Source organism: Notechis scutatus, chromosome 5 (genome assembly GCF_049901735.1).
Source record: "Notechis scutatus isolate UNSWTSFEM ecotype Mainland chromosome 5, rNotScu1.2, whole genome shotgun sequence".
Lineage (NCBI taxonomy): Eukaryota > Metazoa > Chordata > Lepidosauria > Squamata > Elapidae > Notechis > Notechis scutatus.
Window position 1 is genome coordinate 32,094,215 of NC_142013.1, and position 11,185 is coordinate 32,105,399.

The 11,185-nt window shown below is 37.1% G+C and overlaps 1 protein-coding gene and 1 pseudogene across 5 annotated transcripts in view; one reads left to right on the plus strand and one right to left on the minus strand.

Moving 5' to 3' along the window:
* The window catches only part of SENP7 (SUMO specific peptidase 7), a 41,750-nt gene extending 34,872 nt beyond the window's left edge, over positions 1-6,878 (minus strand). For 4 of the 5 annotated variants that reach the window (XM_087966485.1, XM_087966484.1, XM_087966482.1 and 1 more), the window contains exons 1-3: positions 6,821-6,878; positions 1,586-1,632; positions 1,176-1,283 (exon numbers count right to left, since the gene is read on the minus strand). In XM_087966485.1, the coding sequence (XP_087822611.1) occupies positions 1,176-1,283; positions 1,586-1,624 (147 nt within the window). In that variant the 5' untranslated portion in view covers positions 1,625-1,632; positions 6,821-6,878. Of the gene's footprint in view, positions 1-1,175; positions 1,284-1,585; positions 1,633-6,451; positions 6,475-6,820 lie in introns of those variants that run through there. The other variant, XM_087966481.1, reaches the window with a different exon arrangement.
* Positions 6,879-7,573: 695 nt separating this feature from the next.
* On the plus strand, positions 7,574-11,185 carry LOC113409735 (putative protein ARB2BP; annotated as a pseudogene).

Consider the following 11,185-nt stretch of genomic DNA (forward strand, 5'->3'; position numbering starts at 1 on the left):
TAATGCTGATGTTCAGACCTAATGAAAAACTATGTGCAACAGAAGTTAAATGCATACAGGTATGATCAAAATAGATTACTTGAGAGTCCTACTGTGGGGCATGGAGAAGCATTGATGTTGTCAGATGGACTTGCTGACATTCAGTGCATTTCACCTATAGGTTGTACCCTACTTCAGTGAAGAGGAAAGGACACGTTAACGTTTTATTTAATCTTTCCAAGAATGGTACACCATTCAATGGAATAGGACCTATGTTTTGTCTGCATTGGGATTCAGGATTTTCTTAACTTTCTTGATTATCAGTTGAATGGACAAATGGTGAGTTTAATAAGTACAGGTAGTCCTTGCTTAATGACAATAATTGGAACTGGAATTTGCATCACAAGCAATGCAGTTATAAAGTGTACCACACAGAGGTGGTATTCAGCAGGTTCTGACCAGTTCTGGAGAACCGGTAGCAGAAATTTTGAGTAGTTCAGAAAATCGGCAAATACCACATCTGACTGGCCCAGCCCCTGTCTATTCTCTGCCTCCCAAGTCCCAGCTGATCAGCTGGGTCTTTTTTTGTTGTGCTGCACAGGAGAACGGAAAACCAGGTTAGTGGGGTGGGGAGGGAATGGGATTTTGAAGTAAGCTTCCCCCCAAGAATGGGGAGAGAATGGATATTTTACAGTATCCTTCCCCTGGAGTGGGGTGGGAATGTAGATTTTACAGTATCCTTTCCTTGCCATGCCCACCAAGCCACACCACGCCCACAGGATCAGTAGTAAAAAAATTTGAATCCCACCACTGATACCACACCACAGTACCACACTGTTTAGCAAAAGCAATTCTGGCAGTCCTCATTTGTGAGACCATGTGGTCCATTAGATAAGAACCTCACATGAGGATTGAAGGGCATTTACTTGGATATGCTGTTCTAGAACTATGAAGTTAAGGTCAGTTCTAAAACCATGAATTTAAGTTCCAGGTTTATCTGACAATAAGCACCTCAAGTTATTCTCTTGAATAACTGATCTGTTCTTGAATACCAAATATTGCACTCATACAGTTATACAATTATACCTTTTAAGTCATTATAGAATATCTAATTTTAAGAATATGGCTAATAAACTTATCCAAGAGTAGTTCTTAAATTATCCAAAACAGTGGAAAAGGAAAAGGCTATTATTTACCCCTTGAAATGGATTTTGCCATTGGTTAATTACTTCAAATCTTGACAATGGAGATTGAATATGCTCATCATCTGGCTGTGTGTTTGATCCTTTCTTTGGTATTCGATACTGATAAAAAAAATTGCATTCAGTTGTAGATTGAAAGAATATGTAACAGCACAAGAAGAAAAAAGATTAAAGGACAAACTTGCTGTAAAACATTAAATATAGAGTAATATAACATTTACAAAGTCAATACACATTTCAGAATATTCATTATATATATAATTTTAATTTGCCTTAATCAGTGACATTACGATTCTCCTTGCATTATAATGCAGTAAATAATTCACTGATTTTTATTTATTTTATGTGCATTTATTTTCCATCCTAAGTGATGTATCATATTGCCAAACTCAATGAAAACTTACATTTTGTGGATATGAAGATGATTTTCCAGATTCTTCCATAGTTACAGCTGCATAAGATAGACAGAAAACAATACCTTTATGTATGTCATAATTAGCACTTCCAAAAAGAACTAATTAAGATTCACACACTAACGTTAAGAGGCATTGTCTATTTCCCTTATGTTAAAGGATGTGTATCTCTTGTGAATAACTAGCCTTCTCTAATGATTACTTTTTTTTCTAAAACAGTTTATAGCTCCTCGGTAACTGCAGATCATAAGGGTGTCAAAAAATAATGTAGAGATACTTATTTAAGTTGCACTGATAAGCAAATTTCTTCAATGGTTCTCCTTGTGTTTCCCAGTTCAGATCATCACTTGCCATAACACCAACAATCTAAATCTGCTACATTGTCCCTTGTAAGGCAAATGTGAATTACAGCATGACATTTCTGATGCCATGCCAAGCAAAGGCATTTTTATTCTCCTAGGTCTCATATTATGAACATTTTAACACTCACTCTAACCTTGCTATTTTTTCCCCCCCATTCAATTGTGTCTGATTCTTTGCCTGGATAATGCAGGTTTTTTTGGCAAGGTTTTCCAAGAACTAGTATGCCATTGCCTCTTCCTATAGCTGAAACACAGTGACTGGCTCAAAGTCACCCAGCTGGCTCCATGTCCAGAAAACTCAGGGTTTCCTAGTTTCTAGCCCGATATCTTATTCATTTCACCAAACTGATTCTAACCTTGCCATAGATACTGTATTTTTAATCAATCTTATTTCTGCTATTTTACTGGTTCAGACTCATTTGTTGTAAATCATGTATTTTACCTGCTTTTTACAGTTTTTAAACTTGTGACTTCAAATTTGCTTCTGATAAGATATTTTTATAACTTTTTAAAGCTGGAAATTAAAACAAAATTATTTACAAATTCTACAAAAATGGTCATCCAAATGACTTTTCAGAAAGAAGACAACTAAATGAGTGATACTTGTGTTACTCAGTGACCATGACTTTATGTGCCAAGAAGTGACATGCACTGTTTACAGTTTTTAATCACAGATAAAATGAACATTAATTAGTAGTAGTTAGGAGTGACTTGTATATAGCATCAAAATCACGATAAGTCATAGTAAGATCATCTGAAGTGATAGATATACCAACCACACTAGTGAGACCATACTTAAAATACTACATGTAGTTCTAATTACCACTACACAAAAAATGGTGTTGAAACCTTAAAAGTATGCAGACAACAGCAACAAAGATGATAAAAGATCTGGAGGCTATATCATATGAGTTAGGAATGTCCAACCTATCAAAGAGAAAGTGTGGTGGCTCTGCCAGATAACAACTCTGATGAGAAGGATGAGCCAGGTAGGGCATCATCAGGAAGGGTGATGTGGGGCATCAGGTGGTTTTGGACCTCAGTGCTGAAAGGGAGGCATTCCTGGGAACATCAAATGGGGTGAATGACTGATTGGACAAGCAGACGCCCATGCAAGCCGGAAATGGAGGTGCATGACTGTCACCAATCAGCTTGGAAGAGTGATCTTTGACAAGACCAGCTGATAAGGCTCAAGTTGACTCTGATGAGAAAACTGCCGCCCCGCCCGATCCACGATAAGAGCTGAACACCAAGAAGCACAGCAGAACTCACGAAACTACTCACGAGGAGGCAGCCTTACACCTTCTAATGAGAAGAACCAGTTGGGTTGATTTAAGCAGGTAGAGGAGGTTGGATGGTTGTCAGAAACAATTATTTTGTTTTTTTCAGTGTCACGTCTTCAGCTTCTTGCCTTTCTCCTTTGCTTCATATCTCAGTGCTTTCTTCCTGTGCCATGGTTCATGCATTTAATTCAAAGAAAACTTCATTGCCTTGACCTTGTTCCTGAAACTCATGTTTCGACTTGGACTTTCTTGGGTAGACCTGCTCTTTGCTGCATTGTCCTTCAGAACCAGTGAAGCCAAACTGTTGGCAACCTTTTTGATTTGCTTGTTGTCAATTTGCCATCCTTTGCTTCATGCTTGAGCCTTGCTACTTTGTGACCAGCCAACCACCTCATTGTTGCCTCCATTGGCCACACTATATTGGTAAACTCCTTTGTCCTTGTAGGAAGATGTCCAGTCACCGAGGTTGCTACCAATTGTGGGAAATTGACATGGGGTTTTGGACAATGTTATACAGAAGTTAGTTGTGAAATAAACATATTAAAATCCTCTCAAGTGGTACTTATGTGAACTGGGACAGGACAGAAGAATTAAAAAGACAGAATATCTGTCTTCTAGTACTTGAGGGGCTGTCCCAGAAAAAAGACGGTTGATTTTCTCTCCTCAGCACCAAAGGGCAGGAGAAGAAGTAATGGGTGGAAGTTATTAGAGAGATCCAACTTAGAAGAAGAAATTTTCTGATAGCAAGAACAATTAATCAATGGAATTCCTTGCCTCCCAGTGTTGTGGGTGCTCCATCACTGGGTTTACAAAAATAGACCGGACAATCATTTGACAGGGATAGTATGAGGCTCCTGCCATGAGCAGAGCATTGGACTAGAAGATTTATGAGGTCCCTTCAGCCCTATGATTCTGTTCTATCGATGTACAGGTGAAACTCGAAAAATTAGAATATCATGCAAAAGTTCATTTATTTCAGTAATGCAACTTAAAAGGTGAAACTAATATATGAGATAGATTCATTACATGCAAAGCAAGATAGTTCAAGCTGTGATGTGTCATAATTGAGATGATTATGGCTCACAGCTCATGAAAACCCCAAATCCACAATCTCAGAAAATTAGAATATTGTGAACAGGTTCAATATTCTAGGCTCAAAGTGTCCCACTCTAATCAGCTAATGAAGCCATAACACCTGAAAAGGGTTCCTGAGCCCTTAAATGGTCTCTCAGTCTGGTTCAGTAGGAATCACAATCATGGGAAAGACTGCTGACCTGACAGTTGTGCAGAAAACCATCATTGACACCCTCCATAAGAAAGGAAAGCCTCAAAAGGTAATTGCAAAAGAAGTTGGATGTTCCCAAAGTGCTGTATCAAAGCACATTAATAGAAAGTTATGTGGAAGGGAAAAGTGTGGAAGAAAAAGGTGCACAAGCAGCAGGGATGACCGCAGCCTGGAGAGGATTGTCAGGAAAAGGCCATTCAAAAGTGTTGGGGACTTTCACAAGGAGTGGTCTGAGGCTGGAGTCAGTGCATCAAGAGCCACCACACACAGACGGATCCTGGACATGGGCTTCAAATGTCATATTCCTCTTGTCAAGCTGCTCCTGAACAACAAACAATGTCAGAAGCGTCTTACCTGGGCTAAAGAAAAACAGACCTGGTCTGTTGCTCAGTGGTCCAAAGTCCTCGTTTCTGATGAGAGCAACTTTTGCATCTCATTTGGAAACCAAGGACCCAGAGTCTGGAGGAAGAATGGAGAGGCACATACTGCAAGATGCTTGAACTCCAGTGTGAAGTTTCCACAGTCTTGTATTGATCTGGGGAGCCATGTCATCTGATGGTGTTGGTCCACTGTGCTTCATTAAGTCCAGGGTCAACACAGCCATCTACCAGGAGATTTTGGAGCACTTCATGCTTTAAGCTTAGCAGATTTAATTAATATGCTATGTCTGAATACATGACAGAACTAAAGCTGAGATGGAATCCAATTTGAAGAAAAAGAAAAGAGTAATTAAGCTCTCCTTTTACCTTTAGCTTATACATACATGCAAATTGTTTGTTGATTTGATTTAATAAGCTAATATTTTATTTAAAAATATTTATAGAGCTATCTTGCATTAGATGGGGAAAGTGTTGAACATTTCAACTACTCAATGTCCTTATTTCATTCCTTGCATATCTCAGGATGTTTGTGTGTGTAAAAGAAAGTTGAGATTTCCCTTTTCTTCGATTGGTTTGAATAACAGAACTATGATTAAGGTAATAAACTTTTACAAATCATACTTTTAAACTGAATCAAGAGAGGATTCAGCCTGAATTACTGCTTTATTTTCTGTCTCTGTGTTATGCTAAACCTAATCATACACATAATGTACAAACCTAGGGTCTAAGGCCAGCAGTTGATAAATAGTTTAAAGTGAGATGCAATTGTCGTCACATTGTAGGAAAATATAGTATATATATTTAGTATATATGTGCGTGTGTATGTATATGTAATGTATGTGTACACATACACAGTACATCACTCCTGACATATGGTTTAATTCTTAAGATCATATTTTATAACTGATGAATAACTGGAGCAAACAGTTGCTTAAACAGCTTAAATTATGACAGGTGAAATGTCAGATGTCATCAGAAGCCATGAGCCTGAGAAAGCCTCCCTAAATATATTTAAATATATTTATTAAATGTATGATTCCAAAAAGAACCACTCATACAGATTTATATCCTCCTTTAATTGTCAACAGTATTCACTTACATATAACAGAAGCAATCTTGAGACACAAGATTAATATTGGTGAATACAATTACCATCCTTAAGTATTGCTAGAGGACCATTTAACATATAACAAATGAATATCTGCTATACACAATATTTGCATCTCTACAGGCATTAAAATGCATGCAGTTGCTACTTAACTCAATGTGAAACTTGCACAGAACCACCAGAGTGTATAGTTCCTGCATTTCATGACCCATGGCCCAACGTCAGTATTTTGGTCTACCCTTTTATCTAGTGCCAGCTGGGGGATAATAATATCCACGCATCAAAAACACAATGTCTAACTCACGCCAACTGTTAACAGAGTAAAGAACCTGTTAAAAATTCTGCGTTTCACTGCAGCAACTTACATGAAGTCCCTTATAAAAAAGCCTGAATCACCTAAGGAAACGAACAGGACAAGACTAACGGCAGCAACGTATACCTATAATGTAATAAAACCTCGGGATGTGCGTTTCTTTCTGAATATAGAAATTGCACAAACATCTGAACTGTGGGATCCGGAAGGAACAGTACCGGATTAATGCTCATCAAAACACGGCAGTAACCGCACTGTAGTTATCCTCTGTTCACCAAGGGACAGGCATTATTAGCCTGCCCACCTCGCCATTTAAGGGCGTACCATATTGCTCTGCCAAAGGCTTTAAAGCCCTCCGCAGAGCTTCCTCCCAGGCTCCCCCCGCAGAATCCACCTTCCTCCCGAAGGAAGGCGATTCTTGTTCCAGGCAAAACAAACCCTGAAACAGCTCTAACTACGATCGACCAGCCTGTCGAGGTTTCTTTTTCCTCTCACCTGATCCGATGAAGCCCCGCTACCCCTCCAGCTGCGATCGCCTTTGTTGATTCGGATCGCCACCAGCAGATTATTGCGCCGCCTCGCGTAGCATTTCGCAGCCACTTCCGGTAGAGGCACCGCCCTTCGGAACAATGTTGCTGTGAAAATCTTAGGCGAGAATTTGAAAGCCGTCGCTAGAGGCTGCTGGCCAGTCGGGCTTCGTCCAGATGGGTCCTGGGGTATCTGCGGCCAGAGTTGCTGCAGAGATGTTTTTTTTGTTTCAGAGCGCTTAGGATACGCGCTCGCTCTCTGCCATCTAAGTATATGTGAGCCTTCCAAAAGAAGGCGTCGTTTTGCACTTCGTCAAAACTGGAACTCAATTCTGGCATACAAAGGAAGTTAGAAAAATAGCTGGAAAATAGTTGGAAAAGCCCACATGAGCTATGGAGTGGAAAATAAACTCCTCAGCAATGCCGGTCTAAAAACCAAGTGATTTTGTATGTTGTGAATTTGGAGAAGAGGTGTTTAGTAAATGGGTCGTGAGGGGCTTGTCAACTTGCGAGTAAATTATTTTTAGTGCACTAGACTTTAGAGATAGATGTGTATAGAATTGTAGTTCAAATATTGAGTTACTCTTACAAAATAGTTGAGCCTAAGAATTAGCTATTGCTCTTCCTTTGAGAATATTAATTATCACGTTCAACCCAGTATCTATCATTGCTAACAGGAAAAAGGAAAACAGGAAGGAAAAATATAAGAAATAAATTAGAAATGGAAAACCTGTAAATGGAAGACGACCTTTTTGGGTTTGCATTCTTCCCTTTGTGAGCCAAAGCAATTATAAAATAAATTAACCCATAAAAGCGCTCGACTTTCCTCAAACTTTTAAAATCCCACTATTGTAAGTTATTTTTCCAGATTTAATTATTATTATCACTGAAGTGATTTGGTTGCACTTTTCAGCTAGTTGTGCAGTCTCTTATGGCTGGCTCTGATTTTTTTTCCCCACTGCCTTTCTTTGTCCTGGAAGGTATAATTTTCTTAGCAATTATAATAAATCTAAATTGTGCATGTGCATTCTTGAAATAATATCCATATCTTTCCTAGATAGATGTGTTTAGATCAGAGGTCTCCAAACTTGGCAACTTTAATATTTCTGGACTTCAACTCCCAGAATTCTCCAGCCAACTACAAATCTTAAAAGTTGCCAAGTTTGGGGACCCCTGGTTTAGATACATGTTTTAGAGACATAGATTTATAGCCCTTAATTCAGAAGTACCCATGAAATGCTCTATGTAAAATATACCAAAGATGTTTTTAAAGAAGCACTGTTGAACGCAGGTGCAGGCTGTTGGCGATGAATCTGTGTTGTCTCCATCTCAAACTGAAGCACAAATAATTCCTATAGTCTGCAATTTTTCTGGAAATCCGTTCATACTCCCGCACCATTTAAGGGTGTTCATTCCAAAGCTAAATGTCTGTGGAGATTCTTAGTCATCCAGGTTGTTCCAAAGGTATTTTTCTTCAAAGACATTTCGCTTCTCATCCAAGAATGCAAATGACCAGCTATCTGCAAGGAATATAAATCCTTTCATTTCCTACCATCCAATCAGAGCTGAAGAAGCTTCTTCGATCAGAAGCCAAACATCTTCAAAGAAAAACAAGAAAGTCCTGTTGCTTCTTGAAAAAGCACCTTTGGGACAACCATGACATGGATGACTGAGAATCTCCACAGACATCTACATAAAATACATTAAAAATAATAGATAAATGTAGGCAAGAGTTTACATTTTTATGAATTATTAAAGTACATGTTTGTATTTTAACAAAGCTGACAAATACAATAGTTGAGTTCACAAAGGAGTGGTACAAAAATTTACACCATAATTATTATATTTTAAATATGAGGCAGATAAAAATAATTGTCTCAATACAACAATTTTAACAAGTTTTAAATCTACAGTACTTCAATGTAACACTATTTTCAAGTGTAAGCATATACAGATTTAACAAATGTATTTTGATTTTAAAAAAGAACACCAATGTAAAAAAACTATAATAGCTTCTGTCACTACAGCCAAACTAATATTGGAAAACAACAGAGTTTCACAACTCATCACTTTGCCTGGGTCTATTTAAAGAAGTTCCTGAAACATAGTAGACGAAAAGTATCCAGAGGTCTTTGCATTATTCAAGCAAGATGGGTGTAAGTATGATTTGCACATACATTCAAGTTTATGCAGATTGTGTATGTCTTGGAGCAGAATATATGTATTTTCTACAACGTATTTTCTAACCTTAAATAATAATAGCTATTTATATACTCTGAAGAAATATTGCTAGCTGGTACAATGTATCTTTTTACATTCTGATTCTGCAGACAGTCTATGTTTCCTGAGCCCATCTATGCATGTAGTTAAGCAAACTCCAGTGAAATATTAATAAAGTGATGAGTAGAGAGCATGTGAGGGGCCAATGAGAAATTAATAACATGCCAAATTATATTCAGGCATCCTGAAAAAGATCTCCCATCTATATTTACATACATTTAATTCATAATATAGTTTTACATCATTTGGGCATAGTGTGATAATTGTTGCAGCCTATCGTGTGTAAATGATGCTATAATAATTTGTCTAAACAGTTAAAAATACTGAATTAATATCAAAAGCAATAATAACTTCTTGCTTAAGAAAGATAAAAATTAATGCTACAGTTTTAGGATTTGATAATCAGATTTGTTATGATTATAGAAATATTGGATGGTATTGGATATTCTATTTTGCATACTTTTAAGGTTTGTATTTAAATTTAAAATGTTACTTTGTTATATAATTTTAGTGTTTCTTGGATTGTTTAGTATGTACATTGTTTATATGTTGTTTTTGATTTAATTTAGAGTTAGATATTTTATTATTCTCTCCTTGCTTGATTATTTTCTTGTAGGCATTTCATTACCCACAAGGTAACATCTTCAGTGTGATAACACTAGTAATATCTGATGTGACATCTGAAACTAATGCATTTTGGTCTGGCCAACTGAAAGTATCTCTGCATTGAGTTTCTTGAAGTAAAAGGGCAGAAATAAACGGCAGGTCTAGCCAAAGATATTATATGTATTTCTGAGTCATGCTGATTTCAGTGGAAGATGAAAGACAATTGCTTGCTTAACTCCTCCCCTTGGGTCAATAAGATTGAAGTATCACTTTTCAGATGTTTCATAATCATATTCCTAGAGCTTATAATTCTAATACAATTTCACTGCTTTATGACAATATATGAAAAACAATATTGTGTTTTTAATAAAAGTAAGTTTTTTATAAAAATGTTAGAGAAACTTGAAAACTGTTAAGTAGTAAAATAGGTCTTAACACAATTTCTGTATTTATAGTGAAGATGTGAGCTTCAGGAAACTAATAAATAATTCAGAGTGCCCAGAAAAACTTAAATACGACTTTAACAAAAATGGTGAGCCTAAGCATGTAGATACTAATGTTTTTAATTTATCAGAATTCATATAATCACAAACCAAATTCTTGGACAGTTAATAACTCAGTATGTTTTTGAGCTCCTTAAAAAAGTTTGCAGTCTGCAGAAGATTTACATCCCAACATGCATGGCAGACAGTAAAATTTGTAGTTTCTTTTTCATGAGTAAGAATGCATTGACAAATAGGTCAACTTTACTTGTCCTTCAAGATCAGAGGACATTTTGTGCAGGCCAGTGGGCACAGAGATTCAACATGGATCTCAAATACCTTTCATTACAACAGCTCTAAAGTACTCTTGGGGAGTGATTGTTTTAAATCCTTATGACAATTTTGTAGATTTGAAAATAGAACCAGAATATTTAAGCCTTTTAGAGAATGATGCTATTTGCCCTCTAAATTTATCATGGGCAGTCCCGAAAAGAAACAGTAGTAACCACAAAGAACATACAACCTATGTTTGGGATCACTTCATTTCAAAAACTTCATCTACAAATGTGGCCTTTATTGCCCATGGCTATGAGGGATTGATTTTTATCAACTTACTCATGCAAAGAACTTTGGAAGTGATGAATAAAGTGTATGCTGTTGCACTTATTGACTCTAAGCATTATATGAAGCATCAGACACAAGGCAATTCCGAGGCACAAACATGGATTTGGAAGCACTGTCAAGAGTGGGTATTAAATAGTAAGCCTATAGATAAGTCAGTAGGCTACCTTGTGAAAATGGATTGTCCTATAGTCTCCACCAGATCTGAAAAGTACAATATGGCTCCATCCTCTAGCCTGCAGTCCATCTTCAAGTATCTAAAGAATGCACTGAAAGGTACTAAAGACAATTTCAGTTGATCACCTGTTGCAACAAGGAGCAAAAATTCCATGAAAAAAAATTAA